The sequence below is a fragment of the Aspergillus heteromorphus genome (genome assembly GCF_003184545.1).
Source record: "Aspergillus heteromorphus CBS 117.55 chromosome Unknown BO70scaffold_26, whole genome shotgun sequence".
NCBI classification, from domain to species: domain Eukaryota; kingdom Fungi; phylum Ascomycota; class Eurotiomycetes; order Eurotiales; family Aspergillaceae; genus Aspergillus; species Aspergillus heteromorphus.
Genome location: NW_020290431.1, coordinates 412,603 through 437,366, shown reverse-complemented (window position 1 = coordinate 437,366; position 24,764 = coordinate 412,603). Strand labels below are relative to the sequence as shown.

At 54.5% G+C, this 24,764-nt stretch overlaps 10 protein-coding genes across 10 annotated transcripts; 5 read left to right on the top strand and 5 right to left on the bottom strand.

The window, feature by feature from the left end:
- Positions 1-725: 725 nt before the first annotated feature.
- Positions 726-5,698, bottom strand: BO70DRAFT_399275 (uncharacterized protein; the record flags this gene model as incomplete). The annotated part of the gene is made up of 4 exons (XM_025546854.1): positions 726-1,419; positions 3,158-3,947; positions 4,029-4,728; positions 5,441-5,698. 4 exons carry the CDS (start codon positions 5,696-5,698, stop codon positions 726-728), a joined length of 2,442 nt encoding a protein of 813 aa, XP_025396500.1.
- A 686-nt stretch (positions 5,699-6,384) lies between these two features.
- Positions 6,385-8,644, top strand: BO70DRAFT_342448 (GID4/VID24 family protein). The gene is made up of 3 exons (XM_025541380.1): positions 6,385-6,579; positions 6,652-8,233; positions 8,291-8,644. Exons 1-3 carry the CDS (start codon positions 6,556-6,558, stop codon positions 8,479-8,481), a joined length of 1,797 nt encoding a protein of 598 aa, XP_025396499.1. The 5' UTR covers positions 6,385-6,555; the 3' UTR covers positions 8,482-8,644.
- Positions 8,645-9,139: 495 nt separating this feature from the next.
- Positions 9,140-9,929, bottom strand: BO70DRAFT_364934 (40S ribosomal protein eS12). Its single transcript, XM_025543938.1, has 3 exons — positions 9,879-9,929; positions 9,425-9,749; positions 9,140-9,276 (listed from the first exon to the last, which is right to left on the bottom strand). Exons 1-3 carry the CDS (start codon positions 9,879-9,881, stop codon positions 9,152-9,154), a joined length of 453 nt encoding a protein of 150 aa, XP_025396498.1. The 5' UTR covers positions 9,882-9,929; the 3' UTR covers positions 9,140-9,151.
- A 269-nt stretch (positions 9,930-10,198) lies between these two features.
- Positions 10,199-13,696, bottom strand: BO70DRAFT_364933 (putative histone deacetylase complex subunit (Hos4)). Its single transcript, XM_025543937.1, has 2 exons — positions 10,585-13,696; positions 10,199-10,530 (listed from the first exon to the last, which is right to left on the bottom strand). The coding sequence occupies exons 1-2, from the start codon at positions 13,246-13,248 to the stop codon at positions 10,303-10,305; spliced, it is 2,892 nt and encodes a 963-aa protein (XP_025396497.1). The 5' UTR covers positions 13,249-13,696; the 3' UTR covers positions 10,199-10,302.
- A 1,717-nt stretch (positions 13,697-15,413) lies between these two features.
- On the top strand, positions 15,414-15,955 carry BO70DRAFT_364931 (uncharacterized protein). Its single transcript, XM_025543936.1, has one exon. The coding sequence runs from the start codon at positions 15,627-15,629 to the stop codon at positions 15,855-15,857; it is 231 nt and encodes a 76-aa protein (XP_025396496.1). The 5' UTR covers positions 15,414-15,626; the 3' UTR covers positions 15,858-15,955.
- Positions 15,956-17,354: 1,399 nt separating this feature from the next.
- On the top strand, positions 17,355-18,452 carry BO70DRAFT_298000 (putative 3-oxo-5-alpha-steroid 4-dehydrogenase; the record flags this gene model as incomplete). Its single annotated transcript, XM_025539588.1, has 3 exons — positions 17,355-17,453; positions 17,540-17,993; positions 18,052-18,452. The coding sequence occupies 3 exons, from the start codon at positions 17,355-17,357 to the stop codon at positions 18,450-18,452; spliced, it is 954 nt and encodes a 317-aa protein (XP_025396495.1).
- BO70DRAFT_117988 (uncharacterized protein) lies at positions 18,169-19,665 on the bottom strand. Its single transcript, XM_025537927.1, has 3 exons — positions 19,579-19,665; positions 19,214-19,467; positions 18,169-19,122 (listed from the first exon to the last, which is right to left on the bottom strand). The coding sequence occupies exons 2-3, from the start codon at positions 19,316-19,318 to the stop codon at positions 18,511-18,513; spliced, it is 717 nt and encodes a 238-aa protein (XP_025396494.1). The 5' UTR covers positions 19,319-19,467; positions 19,579-19,665; the 3' UTR covers positions 18,169-18,510.
- Positions 19,666-20,786: 1,121 nt separating this feature from the next.
- BO70DRAFT_364927 (peptidylprolyl isomerase) lies at positions 20,787-21,863 on the top strand. Its single transcript, XM_025543935.1, has 3 exons — positions 20,787-20,971; positions 21,350-21,452; positions 21,576-21,863. The coding sequence occupies exons 1-3, from the start codon at positions 20,852-20,854 to the stop codon at positions 21,728-21,730; spliced, it is 378 nt and encodes a 125-aa protein (XP_025396493.1). The 5' UTR covers positions 20,787-20,851; the 3' UTR covers positions 21,731-21,863.
- Positions 21,864-21,905: 42 nt separating this feature from the next.
- BO70DRAFT_364925 (UDP-galactose transporter HUT1) lies at positions 21,906-23,504 on the bottom strand. Its single transcript, XM_025543934.1, has 2 exons — positions 23,146-23,504; positions 21,906-23,085 (listed from the first exon to the last, which is right to left on the bottom strand). Exons 1-2 carry the CDS (start codon positions 23,373-23,375, stop codon positions 22,023-22,025), a joined length of 1,293 nt encoding a protein of 430 aa, XP_025396492.1. The 5' UTR covers positions 23,376-23,504; the 3' UTR covers positions 21,906-22,022.
- Positions 23,505-23,744: 240 nt separating this feature from the next.
- BO70DRAFT_373457 (uncharacterized protein) lies at positions 23,745-24,440 on the top strand (the record flags this gene model as incomplete). The annotated part of the gene is made up of 1 exon (XM_025544915.1): positions 23,745-24,440. One exon carries the CDS (start codon positions 23,745-23,747, stop codon positions 24,438-24,440), a length of 696 nt encoding a protein of 231 aa, XP_025396491.1.
- Positions 24,441-24,764: the final 324 nt, after the last annotated feature.

Below are 24,764 nucleotides of genomic sequence, written 5' to 3'. Positions count from 1 at the left end.
TACTCAACTCCATACTCCATCCCAATGCCTGCCTACCTGCCTGCCTGCCTGCCTACCTACCTACCTACCTACCCATCGGCGTATGTATACATGTATTATATGTACTTACCTTATTACTAGGTATGTGGATTTGAATGTAGGTAGGTAGTACTCAGGCGCAATTGGTGCCTGACATTTCTTTCCACATTTACTGGATAGGATGGGATAGGATGGAATAGAATAGGATAGGTTAGGTTAGGTTCGATCCATTGGGTCGGGGAAGAACCTCTCAACTCCCGGACACTGTACTCTGTCTGACTCTGTCTGACTCCGACTCTGACTCTGGGGAAGGAATGCATAATCGAAAATGCTTACTTCGAGTTTCAAGGTTCCCAATTTCCGACTTTCGTCCTTTCCTCTTTTTTCCTTGCCTTTTTTTGTCGCCACGCCGCAAATATCATGGACATACATAGTACGTATGCCTATGCCTATGCCTATGCCTATGCCTATGCCTATGCCGTTGAATCTTAACCGACCGCTTCGACCCAATGGGGAGCTTAATACGACATCCTGGCAACCTACATGATATCTATTTTATCAGGACCAAAAGACAAGGAAGAGGCGGATCGACCCGATGCAAATATTGACAGTCATTAACATTAATACCCTACTGAGGCGAGAAGAGCGCCGTCTATGATAAGATGAGGCGAGACGAGACGAGGCCAGGCGTGGGTGGTAGGCAGAAGTCAATTCAAGGCCTGGCGCACCCCCCTGTCCTCCATTAGCTCTGCGACACTGCGCGCAGACAACTCCGGAAGGAGCTTGCTGAGGACGGCTTCTATGATGGAATAAATCAGATGCTTGTTGCAATAGTCGTCGGCGAAAAGATCGAGAACCTCGTCCTCGACGGCGGCGAGTAGGAGTGACTCTTCTAGGCCGCAATCGGCGAGTGAGGCGATGGATGGCGGTCGGGGGGAGTCCAGCCACGGCGATTCCAGCCTGGGAGCGCTGCTCGGCTGCTCTTGGCGTTGGGACGACGGCTGGTGCTCGATCGGGGCAGCCGGGACGCCGAAGAATCGACGCGCCATTGGGCGAGGCACCCGGGACAGAATGCTGGCCGCGCAGCGTCGCTTGATGGAAGCGACGTCGGGCGTGGAAGCCCGCGGGTCCGGCGATAAGGGCGCTGTCGCTGAGAGTCCAGCCGTCGAGACGCTACTGCAGGCGTCACTTGCGCCAGCGGTGTCGCTAACAGGGCCTTTCTCCAAGGGGAGCGTTGGGGGTTGCACGGACAGCTGCGGAGCCGATGCCGCGGTACGACCGTCTGCCGCCGTGGACGCTGGACGGGCGTTCAAAGGGAAAAGCGCCGCCCGGCTCGCCAGAAGCAGGTTTGGCAACAGGGCGGGGGTGAGGACATGATCCTGGATGGTTTCGTACAAGAACCTAGTGGAGAAAATGGTCAGAAAAAAATAAAAATAAAAAAAAAATAAAAAAGGCGGATGATTAGGTTCGCCGTCAGGCAGTCATCTCGAAAGGGAAACACAAGGCAGTCAGCAGTCGAATCGTAAAGCCCGTGATAGCTCCGAGGTAACAAGACGGTAGAACTTCAAATTGTGGAGAAGCGGTTTGCCCCGTGAGAGCAAGGCGAAAAGAAAAAGGAAATAAAAAAAATAATGTCTGGAAATATGACAGTCCCAGATAAAGTGAGCAGGTGAAGGAGCACTAGCAGAGGGATCTGCTTGGCTAGGGGCAGGCCAGGAGCTTGGGCCAACCATTGGTGCGAAGGTCGATGCCGCCAATGCTGAAGATGACGACAAGTCAGAAGACAGAGAGCATGGTGACCCAGGATTCGTCCATCCGTCCTGCGTAGGACCAAGGAAATGTTCGAGGGAGGCATCCAGGCGATTCTGGTAAGCGTGTCTGAACGCACCCTAGGGGCCCGGCGAGTCGTACCCGGGGTTCCAAATCAGAAAATTCGGTGCGAGCAACGTGCGCGATTGGCTCGAAATTGGAGGGTAGAACGAGCTGTCGCCCTATCCATGCAAATCCCATCAGGCCGAAGGCCGTTCCGTCAACCAATGGATGCATGATCGTCACAATTCATTTTGGGACGCCCCTTAGCGTTGGGATGTGGTTGGTGGGCCAGGGCCTCGAGGGCGCTCCTTTCCAGGGGGGGGCAGGGGTAGGCACGCCCCCCTTTGATTTAACTTCGAGGGGAGAGGTCGAGCGATTGGTAGTTCGAGATTTTCTTTTTTTCTGGTTCTTTGTTCGTTCGATGCCTTGGGCATTGTTTCCCTGCCCGTCAGCCCAGGCTGTTGCTGTGCAGTGTGCACGGAAAGGAAAACCTGGAGCTGGACGGGACGGAAGGGCCGGCCCAGCCCAGGGCCCAATTTTACCCACGACAATCAAGAAATTGGCTGCGCGGATGCGGATTGAAATTGACAGGAGGCCCAGCAATGTCCAGGGCTAGGTACCCAAGGCACGCACCTACCTAGTTTCGGTACGTCCGATAATAGTACCACGAGAGTCCGACTGTCCGAGAAGATGGCATGACCGGACGGCGGACGGTGTCAAAGCTCCCGCACAGCCAGAGCCAGCCAGCCAGCCAGTCCCAAGATGACGGCAGCCACGCCAAGGGTATCAACGGAAATTGATAATGAACCAGCAGTTGGCCGCCATGCGCCGTCATAGGCCGTCTGCAGAAGACAAGGTTTCCGCACGGTAACGTCCGGTACGGCTGTCGTAAGATAACCGTACGCGCCGGTCACGGGCCGTAATGACAGGACGGCCAGGGCAGCGGCGAATCAGGGGCGAGAACGGGCTGGCTGCGAAGGATGGGCGGTGCATCCACCAGCAGATCAAGTGATCGTTGCAGCATGCGAGCAATGCGCATCCTCCTGCATCCTCCTGTCCGCCCTCCCACTCCCACTTCCAGCCTCCCACACCTCCCCCTTCAACAGGTAGTACCACAACCGATCATGGTTCGGAGATCCTACCGTACCGTTTCTCCACACTTCAAGGACCACTTAACCTCCAGGGTCGCAGTCGCACCGCACCGTCTTGTTCCTCGAAGCTGCGATCCGAGTCCATGTACAGAGTACATTCCTCCCATGAACGACAAAAGTGGCTGACGGGGGGAGGGGGCATGGTTTCGGGAACTCAAAATGGAAGGGCCACTCACCTATCAAGAACGCTATCGGTGTCCCCCAATCTGCCTGGACCTGCCAGGATCAAGTACTGAATCAGGGCCAGAAATCCCCCCAACCACGGCATCCGCCGGGGTATATCCATCAGTTGTGAGAGCATGCCAGGCAGCCGGTAGTTCAGCACAGGGCGCTTCCGAGGGGTAGTGGGTGCCTCGTTGACGGCGCTGGTTGGAGGGCAAGATGTCAGGGACGAGGTCGCCGGAGGGGCCGATGCAACGCGAAATAGGCCGATCACAATGAAACGTAGGGTCACGTAGACCATGTAGCCATATTGTAGGACTTGCCAGACCCAGTCGGGGACTGGCACCTGCGTTGGGGACGACGTATGCTCTTCCCGGGAGGAGAGGAGGCCGTACTCGTGGAGTTGCGATCGCTGGCGTACCCCTGCTGCTGGTGCTGCATCTCCCTCAGGCTCCTCTCGCCCTGCCATGTTAATCACCTTTGTGATACTTTCCCACAAGAACCATCCTTCGCTTATTTTCCCGGCAACTGCGTTACCCAGAACGAGGTCCGCCATGATATCCCCTACTAGAGCCCGCACGCAAGCATTCTCCAGATCCTCCGACGGCAGAAGCACCGCCAATACCCCTTGCACTAATAGCTGTCGATATACAGATTCGTTCGCTTGTTGCTGCGCAATAGCCTGAGCTTCCGACGGGTCAGGGACCGGCGACAGGCCCGGGTGCGGGTTCAGAGTATGATAGATCTCGCGGAGTGAGGGAGAGATATCCGACAACTCAGACTGCTGCTTTGCGAGTCTGTAGGCTATGAATGGACAAGAACACAGTCAGCTCAAGTGCCTTAGAGCCTCTCAAACACGCGGCATCGCTGGACGCAAGGCCTTACAAACTATATGCGTCTCAATCAGCGCGGGAATTTCATCAAGAACCAGCTGCGCAACATCGGTGTCGCGTAATCTCTGCTCGAGGGTACGGGTGCAATGCGCGATGATCTGGAGGACCTCGCTGACGAGCGCCTGATCCGGCGTGATTTTCGAATACCAGGTAGATACAAACTCCTTGACTATGATGGCGATAAGAGCGTACAACTGGCGATCCACTTCGTTCGAGCTCGTGAGCGGGGGCAGCAGGTCTTCCGGGGGCTGAGGGGTGGAGACTCCGCCATGGCTGTTTGTTTGGGGGCATAGGACGCGTCGGATCAGAGCGACAGTCGCCTTGTCGCTCGTCGCATTGACCGGATCCTCGCGACTGGCATGCTTAGACAGCTGGGGTCGCGTCGGAGACGGAACAAATGAAGGTAGCGACGGGGAAACCGGCAAGGCTGTCGACTTCGTGCTGGAGGTCGTTGGGCCAGCCTTGAGATGCGACAGCGGATGGAGGCCCGGGCGGAGAGGGTCGCTGGTCATCTCATCGCAGAGTCGGGGCAAGACCGAGTAAATAGGCTGTTGTTGGACGTAGAGGGGATGGAAAGAAGCCAGGTCAATCAGAACTAGTAAATGTCCAATGGGGATAATCTCAGGACAGAGATTCCCATCGAACAGAGGGGGATTCGATTGCGGCAACAGCGGCGGACTGCGGACTGCCCGCTGCCAGCAGGAGTGACAGCAATGACGCTGCGCTACGGAGTTACCGTCTCCACCCCGATCGGGAAGGTAGGGCTTAGGGCTGCAATGGCCCTCCTGTCTGCCTTATCGGCCGGCGTTTTCTTATCAGGCCGCCAGACCGGGAACTCCCCGCATTGCTTTTCTGATTGAGTCAATAGTTTCCATGAACAAAGGCTTCAAAAGGCTTGCACCACCATTGCCTCCACAGATAAAATGCCAATTTAATAACCGCAATAAAGAGCGTTTCGCCGTCAACATCATTACAAACAGGCTGCATAGGACGGGGGGGGGGATCCCGTGTTGATCGGCGCCCTGGATCGCTCGGTGGCTGAGCCGTCGCCCCAGAGAGTGTATGTAGTTATATTCCTCGCGGGGTGGATCTGGATGCCTTCTGGGCTATAACAGTGAATCAATAATTGCATCAAGCGGGCGGATGCTTGCAATACTGCGCGTAAGGCCTCGGCTTAGATACCTGGGCATTTGGGTTATTTTTTAATAGAGAAGACAACAGATTATAATTTGCCTTCAGTATTATATTAGAATACTTGATTATATACAAGTATTTTTTTGATGCTATATATTCTCGCTATACCAGAGTTATACACATAGCACTACCACTCTCGAATCCCTGTTAGATTCATAGAATTCACCTTAGATAATCATGCCTCCGCATTTAACCAACTAGCTGTCTGACTAACTCCTTATCCATATCAATCCCCAGGCCAGGTGCTGTGAGAGCATCGACGTGCCTGTTCTTTATCTCGAAGACACCAGGATTCTTTATGTAGCTGTTTATAGCATACTCGCCAGCCTCGGTGTTATAATGCATATCCAGGCTCATCTCCTGGATAACAAACTTCGGCGTCGCCAGATCTACCTGCATGCAAGCGGCCAAGGCGATAGACCCGAGCGGGCAATACGGCGCGATAGCGACATCGTAGGTTTCGGTCATAGATATAATACGTCGCAGTTCCGAGATACCGCCGCAGTGGGCGATATCAGATTAGAGAATATCGACGCTCGCATCTTCTAGGAATTGCTTCACATCCCAGCGGCTGTCAAGACGTTCGCCCAGGGCGATAGGGCAGGATACCTGATCAGAAAGCTGCTTGTATAGATATGGGTCCCTAGATGGGGCATCTTGGCGGTGCTGTAGTCGATCCATCAGGGACCAGACCATGCATGACGATAAGAGATTGGCTTCGACCTAGAACGGACTGGTACATCGATATAGTAAGGCGGACGGACGGGGGCTGATGTCATGCATCATTAGTTCAGGATGTTCTGGAGGGGACAAGAGGGCCCTGCATTTGAAACAAGCACGAGTTGACTGGTTCGGTTGGGATGAAAGATCGGACTCAGGGGAGGAACAATGAAGATGCGGACGGTAGCAAGAGGGGCGATGGCATGATGTCAGAATGGCAGAGCATTGGATGCCCGTCTTTGTTCGGCAGACTGGGGAAGAGTCGAGAGTGGAAAGAAGAAGACAAAAACGAAGAAGGAGAAAAAAAGACCGACTTTGCGGCCTCAGTCGGCGACGGCAGCCCGATTAGGCAACGCAGTGACAGGCGGCGTGGGATTCGCTCCGACTTCTTCGTCTTCCTTTTCGTTCAACCCTGCATCTCCTTCCATCCCCCCGTCGGGCCTACTTCTTGATCCACTACGATTCATGGTCGTAGATCGTTTTTCGCGCCCTTCATTTTCTCTCGCCAGCCTCCTGGTGCATGCTTGCTCCCTGCCCGATACTTCCCTGGCGGATTGCCTCTCCGCCGCCACTCGACCTGCCACTGCCTTCTCCGCTTCCAGACCATGCCCCCAGTCAACTCGCCCTCTGTATGTGTTTATTTTTTTCCCTTCAATTTGCTGACCGTCTTGTCCACGACTAAACTTTCCTTCTCATCGCAGGATCCCCCCGCTCAGTCGTCCTCCGCCTCCTCGCTCCGGCCGTTGACCGCCGTCTCCATCCCCGTTCCCTCCCTCCCCGCGGCCGTGTCCGATGACGCCCATGATGATAACGTGAGCTTTCTGCGGTCTCGTGTGCGCTCCCCTCCCGACTCCTCCTCTTCACTCAGTCGCCAGCGCCGACGTCGACAACCACCGCCGGGGTCGGATTTTGACCTCGATCCGATGGAGTTGGACGATCCTTCGAGTTTGCGCATCGAGATCAACCGTCGCATCCCCATCGTGCGCCGTCAGCGCGACGCCTCCAGTAGCAACAACAGCAACAACAACAATAACCCGAACAGCCTTCCCAACTACGAGGGTCGAATGTCTAACCCGCGCTCGCTGTACGGCTGGGCTCCGGCCTCCGACGATGAAGACGAGGATGTACGCTACGAGCCACTGCACGATAGCAACACCGTCTCCTGGTTCGGTCGCTTTTCCGATCGCTATGCGGCTGCGCGCCGCCATGCGCGCCGCGATGACACTGAAAGAAGCCCGCCGGTGGTACCGGAGGAACCGCCCGAAAATAGGAGTTCTCTTCGTCTACTAAACAACCCTCCGGCGTCGATAACAGAAACGCTGCTACAATCAATGCACCGTCAGGCCCGGTTCTCACGGACGCGAACGCTCAATCGTGGAGTAGACCGGGAACGAGCCGCCCGATATTCGGAGGAGAGTCGGGAGCGGCCAGGGGCCACGTCAACGTCGCGGGCATATCAGTTTCTCCCCAGCAGTAGCCGCGGCGAGCCGTCTCGACTTCTGACTCACAATGACCTGCGCGCCCGGATCAACGCCCATCGACAGCTGCATATGGAGAATCCCCCAAATCCGCGATTGAAGGAGACTATCCGGTATCTGGACCGTCTGCGGTATTCAACATCGTTTGAAGAAAGTCTGACCTCAGCGGCCGCCGGAGGGTTCGTCCACACGGATTTCCTGAACGGCAACGAGGATGACTTTATACTGGACACCACGTCAATAGCCCCGCCGCCGATATGTTCATGGCTTCGACCCGGTGTGGTATTCTCAGGCTCGCAACGGGCGGCCAGCAGTGGCGCGTCGATTTTCTCGCAGCGAGTACCCAGCCCTTCCTCGTCCACCCAGGATCCGATGATCGTCAATGGAAACGACAACAGCCGCATCAGTGTATATACGACGACGGGGCGACGCTACTTGGCCAACAACATCTACAACCTGGGAGGCGGGAAGGATGAGAACTGGCCGGTGAAGGTGACGATACACGATATCAATCAGGAGGACCTGACGCTTTCAGGCACCATGGAGGCGTACAACATCCCGGACAAAACCTCACCGGCTCATGATGCCCACATCGTTACATATCTGGAAGGAGAGATTATCGATTTCAATACGCACGCGCTTGAGACGAAGAATTTCAAGGCGGATGCCGAAATCGACAGCACATATTGGCGGGAGCTGCATCCTTTCAAAAACCTCACGGACGAGGAAATGACGCGCAACCTTGTGAGTCGGAAATGGGTCACGGAGCAGTTGTCCAGGGGGTGGATATTGATGAGATGGAAGGGTAAGTTTGTCCTGTTACAACACATCGGGATCTAGCTAATCAATGGGACTACCTTAGAACGCTGCTTCATCACCCCCACCGACTCTCGACAAGGATTGACGATTTCCGGCTTCTACTACATTTCACTGAATCGCGAGAACGGGCATATCGAGGGGTTGTACTACGACCCAGGCAGCTCGCCGTATCAACAGCTGTCATTAAACCCCGAGACGAAGAAAATGGTGCGTCCCTCGTATGGGTTCCGATAGTTTACATCGGGGGGACGGCTACCACCATGTGCGGACATTGTTTTGTTTGTTTTGTTAGGCGTTGGATGGTACATATTGTTTGCATAGCCGGGTGTTGTCGTCGACTTATATTGTCCATAACCAACCAGAGATATCAAGCAGCAAATTGACATACATACTTTCTTACTTACCCTTCCAGATCATCCATCGAACTGCATTCATTACTCCTTCAATTTACACGAATTCATCTACAACCACAAACTCCACTCCCCATCACCACCAGCATCTACCACCGCCAGACAGAAAAGAAAAAAATAAGTTTTTTTTTTTTTTTTGAGTCCCATGATCCGATTGAATTGGCTCGATCCTCGCTATCAAAAACAGGCCGGGTTAAAGTTCAGGCCAGATAAAACAAGACCCCCATGACATGACAACCACTCAAATCCTAAGAAACCCCAGCCTCAACAAACGGGTCGAAGTCCATAAAACCAAATTCACAACTCCCATAACCCTATCCATCAAGGATCTGTATTCCTCCTTTTCGCGGCCATCAACGGATGCCCCTAACCCATGCCAAACCAAGTCGCAAACAACAACCAGGATCACGAGAAGCACTCCGTTCGTTCCGACTCCGACTACATTCTCAGACCTTGATTCTCAAGTCAAGTAAGAAAGACGAGAGAAGAGCAATTTACTGCTCGGTCTGGAAGTAGTTCAGGAGAACAGAGCGCTCCTGGGACTCCTCACCCCAGTCCTTGACGACGACGCAAGAGCAGTTGACGACCTTGCGGGCGTTGCCCTCGCGGTCGAGCTGGCCTAATTCCCGAAAACAAACGATTAGCAAATCCGTTCTTTCCAAAAACAAAACTCGCCACACGATCCCGGTGGTAGATATAGGTATAGGTATAGGTAGAGATATAGAGAGAGGAATAAGATAGGGACAGGGAAAGGGGGAAGAACATACAAAGACCAACCCACTCGCCGAGCATCTTTCCATCGGGGACCTTGATCAGAGGGATCTTGTGCTCGGAGCAGAGAGCGACAACGAGCTTCTTGTAGGCCTCCTCCTCACAGCCCTCGTTCAGGACACACATGTGCGCCTGACGACGGTCGAGGGCCTTGGCGGCCTCGCGCAGACCGCGGGCAAGTCCGTCGTGGATCAGGGAGATGCGGAGAACACCCTTGAGGGCGTCGAGGACGGACATCTGGCCGCCGGCACCGGCATCGGCCGAGACCTCGACCTCATCGGCAGCAACGGGGGGGTTAGACTGGGTCTCTTCTCCGTCCGACTAGATGCGACAATTTAGTTAGTGATATGCTTGTTGGTGGCGTGCATTGTTGCGGTGGTAGGGGATTGATGGATGGGTGGATGGATGACTGTCATGCGGCATCCGTGGGGAGGAAGACTGGGCGCTCACCATTTTGTTGATTGTTTGGTAGACGATATGTCGGATTATCCTCAAAGAGTCGAGGTGTGTGTACTTGTATAGACTAGTGGTGGTGGTGGTGCGGCCAATTTTGCGCTGGTCTCGCCTAAATGTGTGCCCTACGGATCTTAGGTAAGCGGGCCACCACGTGATGCCACCGATCAGCCATCGTGGTGTCACGTGACTTTTGCCGACGTCGCGATGATCTCGGTACGGAGTGCGGGAGTATAGTACGGAGTAACATACAACTCTACAATGCTCCCTACACACTACCAATGTACGATTCATCTCCGGATATTATGATCATTCAACCACTCTATCCAAACATCACACATCAGGTATCATAGTCATACATCAAGAATTCACCCTGTACAGGCTAGCGTAAAGCTAAACAATCGCTGAAGCAGAACCACAATTAGACGTATGTACTAGGCCGGTCGTGTCCGTACCCATTAGTTAGCCCTTTTCCTCCCAAAAGCCCGGACGCGTCCTCAATATGCGTGTCGGGGAGATGTCCATTAGCCTGCGGCAATTCAAGCACTGGCTGCGTTTGCGGCTCCTGGTCAATGTGCATCTTCAGAAACTGCAGGTCCAACCCATGAAGGTGCGAGATGTGAGGAACAAGATCCAAGAAATCGGACAGCTATGAAGGTCAGCATGTGAGTCGGCGGAGTATAGAGGACGAACGTAAACGTACCTTAACCCAGAATACATGCTCCATGTCGAAGTATCTGGGCCGCGCTTCGCTATCCTTTTGCATGATCTGTCCAAAGGAGGAATTGAGAAACTCCGTCTCATCCGCTTGAACCAGCATCCTCCGAGTGACACGCCACAGGTTCATCCGCTGCGTGGGAGTCGCATTACGCTTCTCCCAGCTGGCATATTGAGTTAACTGAAGGTCGTTCGTCGCCAACAATGGTGCCACTAAGTAGTTTGGAACCCATTTCTCTTCAGCCACATCCACGCCACAGGACGGGTCGAGTTGTTTGGTTTCGGCCGTGACTACAGGCATGAACTTCTTGAGCCATAAATGACTCTTCGCCTGCGGATCGCTTGAACCCACTAAGTAGGCTGCAGCTCGTAGTCGACTGGGGAGAGCGTCTCTTCGGCGTTGTTCTTGCTCTTCCTGCTCCCTGCGCAGTTTGGCAAGTCGCTGTCTTTCCTGCTCGAGGCGCCTCAGGCGCTCGTCCTCGGCTTGCTTGATCCGCCGTTGCTCCGCCTCTTTACGCTTGAGCTCCTCCTCGGCCTTCTCCTGAGCAAGGCGAGCCGCCCGCGCCACCCGCTCTTCTTCCTCCAGCCGGGCTTTCTCGGCCTCCGCTGCGAGACGTTCCTCCTCTGCCTTTCGCTCCTCTGCAGCTTTCTGGGCCTCCCTCTGGGCTTCCCTCTGGGCCTCCCTTTGAGCCTCCCTTTGGGCCTCCCTTTGGGCTTCCCTCTGGGCTTCCTTCTGGGCTTCCTTCTGGGCTTCCTTCTGGGCTTCCTTTTGCCGACGCGCCTCAGCCTCAGCTTCCGCGGTACTGACCGGGTCCTCCATCGGGATATCTTCGAGATCATGGGTTTCGTGCTTCTCTTGCTCCTCTTTCACGGGGTTTCGTTCAGCCATCTTCGGTATAACATCTGGTTCTCGCGAATGATCCTGTCTAGCCTCGGCAACATGATTGTCATCCCTGTGACGGGAAGAAGCCTTGAGGTCTTCAGGAACTGGCTGGTTCTTTTTGGCGCTTCCATTGGTGATGTTTGGTGTCCCATCTTCCGACAATACCCGTCGTTTCTTCTTGTGGACCTCGCGGGAATGCCGCTCCGCGTCGGTATCTCGAGATCGGGGCCGTTCGGGACTCACACTGCTGCGTCCACGCTTCAGGTGCTGTTGTCCAGGTTTGGGGGTTGCTGATTCGGAATGATCGGTGCGCATCTTCACGTTGTCATCTTTTCCTGACATCGGGTCAGATAAAGGCAAGCTGGGCACTTTCTTTTCGCGGTCCGGTGGCCGTCCAGCGATTAATCGCCTTCGCTTAGGAGCCTCGTCTCCACGGCCAGACTCTGCATCTCTCGTCGAACCAGCCTTGAACCGGCCTGGCTCAGAGCGTGGCACATCATGGTCCGTCGTAACGATGTGAGCAACCTTGGGACGGGCTATACCGGTCTTCTCCTTGGCGTGCACCAGAGCTTCCCTCCTGCGCTCTTTCGACAATGCATCCTTGGATGAATCCCGGCGGCCTGGGCTTCCAACCAATTTCCTAGGCCGACCTCCAGGTGACGGTGATTCTCTGCGTCCGGGCCGTTTGTTTTCCTTCTCCTTATCCCGGATTCGTCGCGGAGATGAAAAGTCGCCTTTGCGCTGCTTCTTGCTTCGAATATAGTCGTCGTAGGCATCACGGAGAAGGTTGCATTCTTCCTCCCAATTATCGGCTCTGCGTTCCCGGGATAGCTCAAAGTAGGTACGGTCCTTGTACAGTCGGCGGGCTGGGTTGAAGCTGGGCTGAGCAAGTAGAAGTTTGATGACAGGAAGGTTTCCTCGGCCAATTGCTGCCAACATGGGAGTATTGTATCCTGGTTTCTGGGTGCCGCTTTGTACCGGGTCTGGATCGGGGTTGGCATCGCCCATCCCAAGTAGAAGAGACAGAACTTCATCGTGACCACCCTTGGCCGCAGCGATCATAGAGTCAGTATCAGCCCTTTGCCCAACATTGAGGATATTAGCAACCCCGGCAATGTCACCCTTGGCAGCGAATGCTTGTAGGTTCTCCGGGGTAGCCTTGGTCCACAAGAGGTCATTTCGAGTGGCTTCGCTTCTGACGCTTTTTCGTTTGCTCGTGGTGCTTGAAAAAGGCGGACTTCGCTGCCCACTCACGGGGGGTGATTCGCGTGGACTGGCAGCCGCAATCCGGCGTGAAGGCGCTTCCTTACTTCCAGCGCTCGTTTGCTCCTCTGAGCGACGGTTCGGGCGTGGGTTGGCCTTTGCCTCCTCGATAACTCGCCGGATTTCGTCAAAGTCCTCTGAATCCGAAGGAATCAGGTCGCTTGGCTCATCGCCTTCAGCATTTACTGCACGAGGGTTGGCTCCTGCCTCCAGTAACAGCTTCACAACATCAAGATGGCCATTCTCGACGGCATCTATCAGCGGGGTATCCCTGTCGATATTCCTGGTCTCGTAATCACAGCCAGCCTCGAGCAAAAACTTGACAATAGAGGCGCATCCTTCCAGAGAGGCGATTTGCAGTGGCGTATTGCCCGCATTGTCGGCAACATTGAGATCCTCGGGACGTTCGTTATGTCGAAGTCTTGCCACCTCCAGTTCCTGGGCAGCACAGGCCCGTGCAAGACGCGTTCGACCGTTCTGATCCCGCTGCTTCTTGTGGCCCATCGGCCTGGCGGGAGACGCCGATGCACCATCCACAGACGCAACCTTCCGCACATAGGCACTTGGTAACGGGGATCCACTGGCAGAAGAGGACACGGATGCTCTATCTTCGGAACTCTGCCTTTGGACCCCTGGGATGAGCGGGGTATGGGCCTTTCTCTTCCTATGCAGGTGCAGGTCGCTACCGAGCTGAGGGCCAGACGCCGTTCGCTTGTGAGATCGAATCGGAGAGACGGATCGATCCTTGGGAGCCGGCCGAGGTAACGATATACCATTCAGGTCTCTTCGTTCCCGGTCGCGGGGGGCTGCCGAATGATGTTGTCGCGCATTCCGACGAGCGTCCGCCTCCGCGTCAACACTCTCACTGAAGCTGCGCTTTCTTGATATTCTGGGTGCGGAAGTTGCAGGGGGCAATGACTCGACTTTTCTCGGCACTGACTGCGGTTCCTCGGTCTTCTCTATCTTGACGATAGGTGGTGACCCCGCCCTCTGCAGCAGGGGGCTCGCCGGGCGCACGTAACGGTCGCGTTCGCTGGGCAGGTCGCCATCCACTGAATTTCTCTTTCTCACTCGCAGGTCATTAGGAGGGAGATCACTCTCTGCGGTATCAACACGGTCATTTGCATCATCACGTCGTTGCGGCTCATGTTTTATAAATTTCCGTCTCTTCTCGGGCGACAGGGATTCACGGCCCGATTGGATTATGGTTTCTGCCTCCGAGTCAGCCTTGGGGCTTGGTGGCCCGTTGCCGTCCCCGACAGCAGGATCTACCTCTTTGGCGGGAGCATCCTCTTCCTGAGTGACCGATGGGGTGGCTCTCTTGGAAGGCGGGTGACCCAAGGTAGACTGGTGGTTCACCTTGACAGCAAAAGCGCTTTGTCTGGGATCCAGGGAAGCTGGCAGGGAGGAGACAGCCTCAACATCACTCATAGCGGTAGCACTCGATTTCTGGGGGTTCTGCTCGTCATTTTCGGGGGCCGTGGCGGACAAGAGGACCCGTGGTCAGATACACCAGCAGTTGGCGCGGAAGCTGGTGCTCGACCACGCGTGACGTCGAGGGGTTATTCCTTGGATCCTTGATTGGGGTAGACAAAGAGATAGCCGGGACGAGAAGGAGGGTGGGCGAGTGGTCAAAGCCGGGAATCAGAAGTGCAAGAGACAGGGGGGGGAGGGAGACGACAATGTGGTGGAATCACGAGGAGAAAGTCGACTAGGGATTGATTCGGGTCGATGGAGTGGGAGGAATTAATGATTCGAAGTGGGTGGGCGAAGGGAGAGGAGGGAGGGGGGAAGGAGGGAGGAAAGGGAGTAAGTAAGTAGTAATAAGAGTTGAAGGAAGTGTAGTGGCCTGGGAGGGGGGTGGGTGGTGGTGGGAGGATCTGGATGGAGAGAGAAGGGAGGGAGGGAAGATGGATGGAAGGAAGAGAGGGAAGAATTATTGGAGAAGAGAAAAGATGAAAGAAGAAGAACGAGAGAAGTTGAAACGGCCGCCGGGGCACTGGGATGAGTGATGAGCGAAATTACCAGGTAATGGGGGTAATTGGGGGTAATTGGGGGGGGGGTGTCCCGTTGTAGTGGAAGTGGCAGCAGGACCAGTTCGCCGTCTGTGAAGTTAGTTGGGTCTTAGCGGGTGGTTAGTGAGGATTGCCGTGGGATCCTGAGGGTCTGGCGATCGAGCAGGCGGGAGAGAAAGAGAAAAAGCGACCACAGCAAAACAAGGGAACTAGTGACTAGATACAGAGATCGAATCACGCAAGTCCAGACGTGAGAGTCATTCAAGATAGTCGTTCGTTAGCAGGAGGCAGTAGGCAAGTAGGTCAGTGGTACGGGGAATACTTGGGACGGATTAGCCGCAGTCACCGTCGCCGCCGCCGAGTCGTCGAGTCGTCGTGGTCATAGTATCGCCCCGGGAAACTTACCATTTGGCCACCAGCGGAGCCAGTGTCTTTCGCTAGTTGGTTAGTCATGAATAAATAGTAGTTAGTTAGAGTCCAGGTCAAGTTCGGTACGGTACAGAAATTAGGGCAATTAATGATGGCCTGCTCCTCCTGTTACTACTGCTGCTGCTGTTGTTGTTGTTGCTGCTGCTTGCTGCTAACTGTGGATGGGCTAAATAATTAATCGATCAATAATAGTACGCTCCGTAGTAATAATAATAGATCGAGGGGGGCAATCAACGATGGATCCCGCCGTAAGTACGAGTACGATCCGGACGGAGAGTGATGGGCGGGCAGAAGGCGACGTCGATTGATTGATTGACTGATGATTATTACAAGCACTGCCTTCCATCGTTTTGACCAATACGCACGCAGACGGGATGTGTATCTATCTTTACCCTATAACCAGGTACTAGTTGCAACTTCGATGACACCTGGAGAGGGATGGCTACCTGCCTGCTCGCCTGCTTGCCTGACGGACGGACTGCCGGACTGGCCTGCCTGCCTGCCTGCCTGTCTTCCTTCCGTCCTTCCTTGCCCTTCAGCTTTCAGCCTTCAGGGTTGCGCCGTCCGCATCCCTCCAGTCCGACCGACAGACCCCTCGACGGACCAAGTCCAGCTGCAGCCGAGACGAAGCGCACGACCAGGACGGAGGCAGCCTGTCCAGTGTGCTGAAGGTCGACCGTCGAATCCGCCCACCGACCCAGACCCAAACGATCCTGCGCGAAGGCCCAAAAGCGGGCGGGGGGGCGGTCAAGCTGGACGCTGAGAGGTGGCGGATAAATCCCTATGAGTCGGACCTAACTGATTTTCCTTTCTTTGCGACCCCCCCCCCCCCCCCCAAATTTTTACACTTTCCCTCTTTTAGTGAGTTTGGCTGTGTCTGAAACTCGGGCTCTGGGACGGAGGGTGGGTGGGAGAGGAGAGGGAGAGTGACGGCCAGCCAGTGCCAATCGCAGTCCCCTCCGACGACGCAATTGGGCCTTCCCTGGAAGCTGCGTACTGCTATCAGGCTAGGCATCAGCTCGGCCCCTGGTGTGACCAATTATTGACAGCCGGCCAACCCGCTCGTTACCGCTTCCGGCCTAGCCGGTTTCTGCAGGCCTGCTTGACCCACCGGGAAGCAGCGATCTCCGCCTCCTCTGAGACCAGTCATCATCCAGTATGGCTCCAGCTTATCGCCCCGCTTTTGCCCCCTCTGTTGCTTTGCTTGCTGCTTGCTGCTGCTTGCTGCTGCTTGCTGTGCTGCTGCTGCTGCTGTTGCTGTTGCTCAGCCGGTTAGCTGGTGGGTGGTGGTGGTAGATAGTGGTAGGTTGGCGTTGCATGGGTTACTCGACCCCGTCCATGGATCGACTGCGTCGAAGGGGGAGGGGGAAGAAAGGAAAGGAGGGAACATCATTCATTGAGTCTGCCACTCCGTAGTTGGTCCGGAATGTTGGATTGATGTGTGGTATGAATGGTTGAAGCTGCAGGTAGTGTAGGTAGTACTCCATAGGATACGTAGATACCGAGTATGCTGGGGTAGTCCCTCCCCTCCAGTCCTCCTCCCTCCAGACCTTCAGTTCTTCTTCTCCTCTCCTCCCGTCCTCCGACCTCTCCAGTCGTCTCACTCTCCGGACGTTCAGACCTCCGGACCTCCGAATCCTTTGGGGTGTTGACCTTGGCGTGAGCCGATTGCATGAGGTGGGAAGCCGCTGGCCCATCGTTGGACCGGCCTCAGCCCTCTCACGAGACCCTGGTGGATCAAACAAACGCCGATTCCTACTCTGACGGGGGCCTTGTTTATGATTTATGACTGCTCATCTCGCTCATCCCCCTTGGCTTGTGGAGTGGTCGGTGGTTTTGTTCTCCACCCGAAAGGCCTTTGGAACGTGTCGCATCATCATGACAGGAACAATTGTAACCGTAATATTACCAGAGCCTCCGTCGCCGTCGTACGGCCGCCATACTGTCCAGTCTGTATGCTGCTCCGAGCACACCTGACGGCGCCGTTTATCGCGATTCTTGCTTCCTCCCGCTCGCTACCTTACCCACCTCCCCTTGTCCAGACTCCTCCGGACACGCATTCATTCGACAGCCAGAGGCGAAACCTGTTGTTGCTATTTTCTCCTCCGCTGCAGACCCCTACGGAGTTCTCCGCATCGGTGGCGGATCCGTGTTGTCATGACGGTCATGGAGCTCTTCGCCAGCTGGGTGGATACGACGCTGTCCTCCATGCATATGGACGCCGTCGACACCCTTCGAGCCTTCTTCCTTTTGGCATCCTGTACGGTATGGACAAGCTTCAGAAGTTGTAGGCAGGCGGGAATTGATGACGCTATGTCCAACCGACGGAACTAAAATCAAGAATGTCCTAGATATTGTCCGCTAGCCTCCTGCCAACCTCGCTGCACTCACGCTTCATCCCTTATGGCGCTCGTGCAACCTCCACAACCGGCTCGGAATCCCCGTCGCCCCCGACAGCACGCGCTCTCGACTCTGTTGCCTCCTTGAGAGTCCCTCACAGCTACTTCACACATTTCTACATTGTCTCTGTTTTGGCGTCGATCTTCTGGGCCGCGCAGCTCTTGTGTCATGGAGCCGTGTTCCAGGCTCTCGCGACGAGGATAAGCCCGGAGAACTTGCAGAAGTCGATGTCGGTACATCAGGTGTTTTTATGCTGGGTATTTATGCTCATCCAGGGTGCAAGGCGGCTGTATGAGTGCAACATCTTCTTCAAGCCCTCCTCGTCCAGGATGTGGTTTGTCCACTGGGTCGTAGGCCTTGCATTCTACCTAGCAGTATCTGTTGCACTGTGGATCGAGGGAGCAGGTACGCCCGAGCTGGCATGGTTGGATTGACGCGGAGAACCTCACTGATCGCATTCTAGGAGCGCTGCTGTCTCATAAACTGGAGCTTGACGATGTCAAGATTACAATAGCCCCCTCACTCCGCACGTTTGTCTGTATTCCTATCTTCTTGATCGCATCAGGCATTCAGCATGACTGTCATCATTTTCTCTTCTCATTGAAGAAATATACTCTTCCAACTCATCCTGTCTTCCGCAGAGTCGTGTGTCCACACTATACAGCAGAGTGTGTGATATATCTCTCCCTGGCCTTTCTGGCCGCACCGCAGGGTGAGATCTTGAACAAGACAATGTTATCCGCTCTTGTATTTGTCGTTGTCAACCTAGGTGTCACTGCTGCGAATACCAGGCAATGGTACATGCAACAATTCGGTGAGGAGTCTGTGCGGGAGAGATGGAACATGATCCCTTGGGTCTACTGATTGTATAGTTCGATGCCGGCTGGGAGTCGTCTTTTGGGGGCTCCAGAAATCGTTGCATTCACCGACCGGCCAGAAACTTCGTCGTATTTCCCATCTTTGCAACTTTCAGCACATCCCGATAAGTCAAACTTATCCTAGTCTCTCTGTCCAGCCACCCGCATTCATATCGATCGCGCTCCCTCAACAAGTCCCAGTTGCAGATAGATTCGGATCCTAGCCCCTTGTCCTTGGCCGTGTCTGCGATCCCGTGCAGCAAATCTGTATAGATACTTTTCGACGTAACGAGCAGACTGCGTCTCTCCTGCAAGATGCGATATCGCGGGGGGGCATTCCCATTTGCTTCACCGTTCCCGCTTTTCTCGTACAGGTCCAACACGATAGGAGCGCCCAGGCTCACTGTAGCTACGAGGGGGTAATAGGCGGGCCCATCCTCATGCGGCATGATGCCCTGTCCGGGACAGTACTCATTAACGAGGACATGGTTTGGGGCGCCGTGCGGGGCATCCGCAAAGATGCCCAGCGAGTCAAAGCGAGGGGTGATGATAGGTGAAACGAGCCAGGAGGGGAGCGGGGAGGAAAGGAGGGCGTTGGATTTAGTGAGGGCGGACGGCCAGGTCTGAAGACGACGGTGCGAAAGGTGAGTCCAGCGGGGTAGCGGGGCTGTCGTTATCTGTCGTAAGGCCGTAATCGATCAGTATCTACCCGACCTCTCTCTCTCTCTCTCTCTCTCTCTCTCTGCAGCCTGCAGCCAACCAACCCACCTTCTGGAGCAGGATCTCCTCCTCCTCCTCCGAGATGAAATCCGCTATGTAGAACGCATCGCCCGGTAATGGCTTTATGCGGGCGGCCTCAAGATCCCTTGTCATCGCTTTCTAGTATGGCTATACCTATGGCTCTGGCTCTGTGATTCGATTGGAGCAGCACCCGGAGCAATAATCCCCGCTAGATAGCCAACAGCTTTGGCCCTGGGGGGGGTTGCATGGGAGGGGTCAGATGTACGAGATTTGAGTTGGATCTGTCAGAGGCGAATGTCCCCCAATTAGCAGGTAACACACGACAAGGTGAGCCTGGCAATATCTTGTAAGAATGGGACGGGGTGGACAAGAGGATGGCGAAACCTACTTACCGGTGGACGTAGATCTCAGGCCAGGGAATCGGCCAGGGTATTCAGAATGGCTGGTCAGGAAGGAAGAGACGGGGTGAGGTGGTGAGGTGGGGTGAAGTCATGTCGTCACGATGAGATGGGATGCTTTTGGTCAATCCTACGGTGGAGGGGCTGGCTGGCTGTGACACTGACACTGACACTGACACTGACACTGACACCGCCCGGTCTCGGTGACAAGGGCTTTGTGAAGCTGGGAAGACTGTCTTGCCGGCAACAATGAATCAAGCGTAATGAAAGACCAGCATGATCCAACATTGTGAATGTTGAAATGTCTCAGCCACTATTTAATCTGTCCCCTCGCCACCCTCTTCTTCTTCTTCATCTTCTTCATACATCAGTTCTCGATGGCTTAAGCAAATAAAGCTGGTTCTGCCTGCTAGGATCATCATGAGGTCTAGAGCCGTTTCAATTTCTTGCTTGGTTTGAAAGCCCCAAGGCGTATATATACCATGTCCGCATAGACAGTATGCAAGGATGGCATTCGGATGATCGCTCATTAGGTTTTGGCCATTCCCATGTTCTTCCGGTTATAGGCTGTCATCAAGATGGATTCTTGGGCTGGATTGACCGTGGAGGGATGATATTATAGTTAGATACATATCTGTGTCCATTTTGATTGCTCAACTGGGGATTTAACTGTTCCTCCTTCAACTCGTGAGGTATATAGGTAGGGCAGAGTTCCCATGATACTCACATTTAAGATTCATAATAACTTAAAGTCTTGCATCTTTGGTCTGTTAAGGGCTGGGTTGACAGTCATGCTGGGTGTTTCTCGGCCCAACACCAACTAGTATGCTATGCTGCTATTATATATCATGTATATATCCTGATAGAACAGAACATAGTTACCTACTACATAACATAAGTGGCAGACAAGCCAGTGAACCATCTCATTTAATTTCTAAAAAATTAAAATTAAAGAACAAACAAATTAGCTCCACGCCCCATACCCTTCTACAAAGTACAAATGCCCCCATCCATCCATCCCGCAACAATCCAATAAATCCGTCCCTCTGCCTCAGGCCGCAACCCCACCACCCGTGCCTCAGCGGTGTCACCCACCCACCCGGTATCCATCATTTGCTTCATGTGCAAACATCCCCATCCAGCAAACCAGCAGACCACCAACACCACCACCACACCCCATCGCTCCCCTCTCCTATCCCCTCCTCTTTAACCTCCTTTAAACCCCACAGCCTCCATCCTCGAACAATAATATAAATCCTCCGCAACCATGGCCCCCAAGAACAAAGGCGGCGACAAGAAAGGCAAAGAGAGCGGCGGGGGCGGCGGCGACAAGGGCGGTGGAAAGGGTCTCAAGCCCGCGACTGCTATTAACGTGAGGCATATTCTGGTATGTTTGTAATGAGTTTTTCTTCTCTTTTTTTTTTTTTTTACTTTTTTTTTTGTGCGCTGGGTTTGGAGGGGTATACACTCTATATCTTCTATATGTGTGTATCGGTATATGGGTATATGGGTGGATGTATACGGAACTTCTTGATGAGGGTTTCGATATCTATTTAGATGGACTGGGATGAGATGTTTATTTGGGTTGCATGGTAACCGTATCCTATGGGGTTGTGTGATAGGACATGATATGATATGATATATATGATGTATACATACATATCCACCGGGAGAACTCTGATTTGAATTGTTTACAGTTTGCACGCAAGAGAAATGCGCACGCGCACAACACGATGATATACAAAGCTAACCTCACCCCACACAGTGCGAAAAGTTCTCCAAAAAGGAAGAAGCTCTGGAAAAGCTCCGCAACGGATCCAAGTTCGACGAGGTAGCGAGGGAGTTCTCCGAGGATAAGGCCAGACAGGGTATGTTCTCCTCTCCTTTCCTTCTTTCCTTCCTTCTCTTCCATTCCATTGTTTCCCGAGGTCGTGATCACTATCCACCTTATATTATGAAAAAGTGTGGTTGGTTGGTGCTAATCTGCCCAGGCGGGTCACTTGGATGGAAAGTCCGGGGAAGTCTGGATGCGGCGTTTGAGAAGGCGGCGTATGAGTTGGAGCCGAGCACGACGGGGAGTCCGAAGTTCGTGGACATCAAGACGGGGTTCGGGTATCATATTATTATGGTTGAGGGGAGGAGATAGATATACCTACCTACTTGCCTATCTACCTACCTAACAAAGTACTAAATGGTAATTGAATGTTTGAGATGGGTGTGTTGTGTTGTGTTGGTGGAGTTTAATACCCAAATCACTACACTACCACTATCTTTGTGAGGAAGGAGGTGAATAAGACAAGTAACCAAATAAATGCATGATCTGATGATGATGATGATGGAGTCTATATAATCAAGCAGGTCTAAAAAAAATGTATGTACATGTCCAGAAAGTAATCATAAATATGATGGAATAGGATGAGTTGGGAGACAGAGTACGTTCACGCCTTTTTAGCCGCCTTTGCGCGCTCCTTGGCGGCCTTCTCCTGGCGCTGAACGATCGCCTCAGCACCAATACCCCCAAAGACAAGTCCCACGCCGAGCCACTGCCCGGCCGAGAGCGAGTGGCCGAACCAGAACACGCTCAGAAGCATGGTCAGCATCTTGCGGGTGACGGTGACGGTGACGAGAAGCAGGGACGAGAAGCGAGACAGGGTGTAGAAGATGAAGAGCTGGCCGACGGCACCGCAGGCGGCGAATCCGAGCACGTTCTTCAGGGCCTCGGGGTGGCGGGACAGGAAGCCGATGGCGGTGGTCAGCTCGGTCTCGGTGGAGGGAGGGATCGGGAATGGGAGGATGGCGTGCAGGATGCCGGTCGAGGACAGGTGGGGCATGATGAACAGGTAGCTGCTCGTCAGCAGCGTCGACAGCACGTTCTGTGCGACCATCATCTGCGGGCCGGTGAAGCGTGTGTACAGGTGCGGGGAGGTGAATACGTGGTCCTGGGTGGTGTTCGTGAGGCCGTCCAGGAGCAGGTTGATCGACAGGAGGAAGATCCCCCACATGCTTGAGCCGGAGCCTTCCGCGGCGGATGCCGCGACCTTCTTGCTTGTTCCCGGGTGGTGGAGGGTGAAGGTGGCGACGCCGAGGGTGACCAGGAGGACGACGCCGTATTTGTAGAGCGGGTACCTCTTGCGGAAGATCGTCAGGTGGAGGAACATGACCGGGAGCAGCTTGCATGACTTGGCGAGGATGAATGTGAGGTAGTCGATGTGCGCGAGACTGGCATATCCGAAAGGCGACGCGAGAGACGAGGAAACGCTGACGAGGAAGAGAGGGAAGATGATTTTCTTGGTCGGGAAGATGGAGGGGATCTTCTGGCCGGACGGGGTCGAAAAGAAGAGGTACAGCAGGCCGGTGATGGCGGCGAATGTAGACTGGATGGTGTTCAAGACAATCGAGAAGGTGAAGCGTTCCGTGGGCGGTTCAGGAACCTCGGCGGTTGGAGTATGAAGGGGATACGAGACGGTGGTGATGGCTTCTTGAAGAACGCCCCAGGAAAGACTGGAGGAGGATGTCAGTCAGGCTATGTTGTTCATCAGATGCAGCACCAGGGAAACGTACAACGAGGCGTAAATCCCCAGAACACACATCGCGAGCTGCAACAGGCCGGGCGTCTCCTGCGCGGCGTCCTGCGCCGCCTGGTGTCCAGACGCACTTCCATTCGCGACGGGGGATTTGGCACTGTTTCCGTTCGTCGCCTTGATGGGCGACCCAGACTCATTCGGAGGCATATGCATCAGCTCCGACGCTGTGGCGCGTTGCAGAGGCGCCGACTGTTTCTGGCGCGCCATAGTAGTACTAGTAAAGAGCCCGTGCCTGCTGGGATGTAAAAAGAGAGTATGTGCAGGACAGGACAAGAGTCGGCAGACAAAGATAGATTAGGTGGAAGGAGAGCAAGCAAACTCCGAGGTGAAACCGGAGGGCACCGGGGGTTTAATAGTGACGGGGGGGAAGGATGATGCCATGTGTTCTTCTCCCTCAATAAAACACGCGCCGCGGAATCTCGGCGCGATCGCCCTTTTTTTTCCGCCCCGCCCAATTGCCCATTCTTCAGTCTCCGATCCTCCCAACCCTCACGGTCTGGATCTACCCAACATCTTGCTCCTCCTATTCACCACGACCCAATCCCACTCGAGCGAAGAGACGCAACCCAACCAACCATGACCACCACCGCAATGTCACCACCACCATCATCCTCCACCACAACCACGATACCTCCCCCCCTCACACCCTCCGCCCTAACAACCCTGATATCGAGCTCCTCCCCAACAACGCCCCTCTCCGCCAGCACGATCCAAATCCTCCATAACCTCCAACACCAACACTTGTGGACCTCCCTCCGCGTGCACGACCTCCACCTCAACCTCCCACACACCACCACCACCTCCTCCTCCTCCCCCAGCGACCCCTCCCCCCTGTACCTCATCTCCGGCATCCCCCCGCACCGCCTGTACACCCATCCAGACGAACAACTCTACATCCTGGAGCGCGGTCTCCGCGAAGACGACATCGAGCTAGAGCGCATGTTCGTGCTGCCCACGGTGCAGGGCCAATCGTGGAGTCTGCGCAAGATGGCAGGGGTGTTTGATTCGCTGCCCGAGGGGGAGGGGGGAGCGGGAGGTGCCGATGGGGGGGATACGGAGACGGAGACGGAGACGGATGCGTTGAGGGAGGTGGATGAGGGGAAGGCGGCCAAGTTAAGGGAGTATTATGCGTATCGGGAGAAGGCGCGCGAGACGAGGGAGTGGGGTGGGAAGAGGATTTTGCTGGGCATGGTGGATAGGCAGATGGGTGGGGATGGGACGGTGGTTTATTATGTTGTTCAGGATGGTGCGGTGAAGCCAAGGCAGAATTAAGGAGGAGAGAAAAGGAAAGAAAGCTATGCGCTGGCTATGCGCGCGTGCGTGTGTGGGTGGGTGGTTGATGGCTATCTACAGCCTACGCTGGGCCTGGTGAGGGTTATAACAAGACCTTCCAATTTATCTTTACAGTCAGATCGGATATATACAGGGAGACGGACAGCATCAAGGAACAACCAGACCGGTCCACCCTGGAAAACATTCGACAAATCACATAGATGATGATCAACTCTGCAGCCGGGTATCGTTTGGAGAAACAAAGGTAACAGGACAGACAAAACAGCCGTGCAATGCATCCGTCCTCCGCCAGGTGTTGAACGC

What these genes read in the sequence shown, in the direction of transcription:
- BO70DRAFT_342448 (XM_025541380.1), top strand. Translation starts at nt 6,556, where the DNA reads ATGCCCCCAGTCAACTCGCCCTCT. An exon ending in CCCCAGTCAACTCGCCCTCT is followed by an intron (nt 6,580 to 6,651) that starts GTATGTGTTTAT and finishes TTCTCATCGCAG; the next exon opens with GATCCCCCCGCTCAGTCGTC. An exon ending in GATATTGATGAGATGGAAGG is followed by an intron (nt 8,234 to 8,290) that starts GTAAGTTTGTCC and finishes GGACTACCTTAG; the next exon opens with AACGCTGCTTCATCACCCCC.
- BO70DRAFT_364934 (XM_025543938.1), bottom strand. An exon ending in CGGCGAGTGGGTTGGTCTTT is followed by an intron (nt 9,277 to 9,424) that starts GTATGTTCTTCC and finishes TTCGGGAATTAG; the next exon opens with GCCAGCTCGACCGCGAGGGC.
- BO70DRAFT_364933 (XM_025543937.1), bottom strand. Translation starts at nt 13,248, where the DNA reads ATGGGCCACAAGAAGCAGCGGGATCAGAACGGTCGAACGCGTCTTGCA. An exon ending in AGCATGTATTCTGGGTTAAG is followed by an intron (nt 10,531 to 10,584) that starts GTACGTTTACGT and finishes TGACCTTCATAG; the next exon opens with CTGTCCGATTTCTTGGATCT.
- BO70DRAFT_364931 (XM_025543936.1), top strand. Translation starts at nt 15,627, where the DNA reads ATGGCTACCTGCCTGCTCGCCTGCTTGCCTGACGGACGGACTGCCGGA.
- BO70DRAFT_117988 (XM_025537927.1), bottom strand. Translation starts at nt 19,318, where the DNA reads ATGACAAGGGATCTTGAGGCCGCCCGCATAAAGCCATTACCGGGCGAT. An exon ending in AGGAGATCCTGCTCCAGAAG is followed by an intron (nt 19,123 to 19,213) that starts GTGGGTTGGTTG and finishes GCCTTACGACAG; the next exon opens with ATAACGACAGCCCCGCTACC.
- BO70DRAFT_364927 (XM_025543935.1), top strand. Translation starts at nt 20,852, where the DNA reads ATGGCCCCCAAGAACAAAGGCGGCGACAAGAAAGGCAAAGAGAGCGGC. An exon ending in TTAACGTGAGGCATATTCTG is followed by an intron (nt 20,972 to 21,349) that starts GTATGTTTGTAA and finishes CACCCCACACAG; the next exon opens with TGCGAAAAGTTCTCCAAAAA. An exon ending in CGAGGATAAGGCCAGACAGG is followed by an intron (nt 21,453 to 21,575) that starts GTATGTTCTCCT and finishes TAATCTGCCCAG; the next exon opens with GCGGGTCACTTGGATGGAAA.
- BO70DRAFT_364925 (XM_025543934.1), bottom strand. Translation starts at nt 23,375, where the DNA reads ATGGCGCGCCAGAAACAGTCGGCGCCTCTGCAACGCGCCACAGCGTCG. An exon ending in CTGGGGATTTACGCCTCGTT is followed by an intron (nt 23,086 to 23,145) that starts GTACGTTTCCCT and finishes ATCCTCCTCCAG; the next exon opens with TCTTTCCTGGGGCGTTCTTC.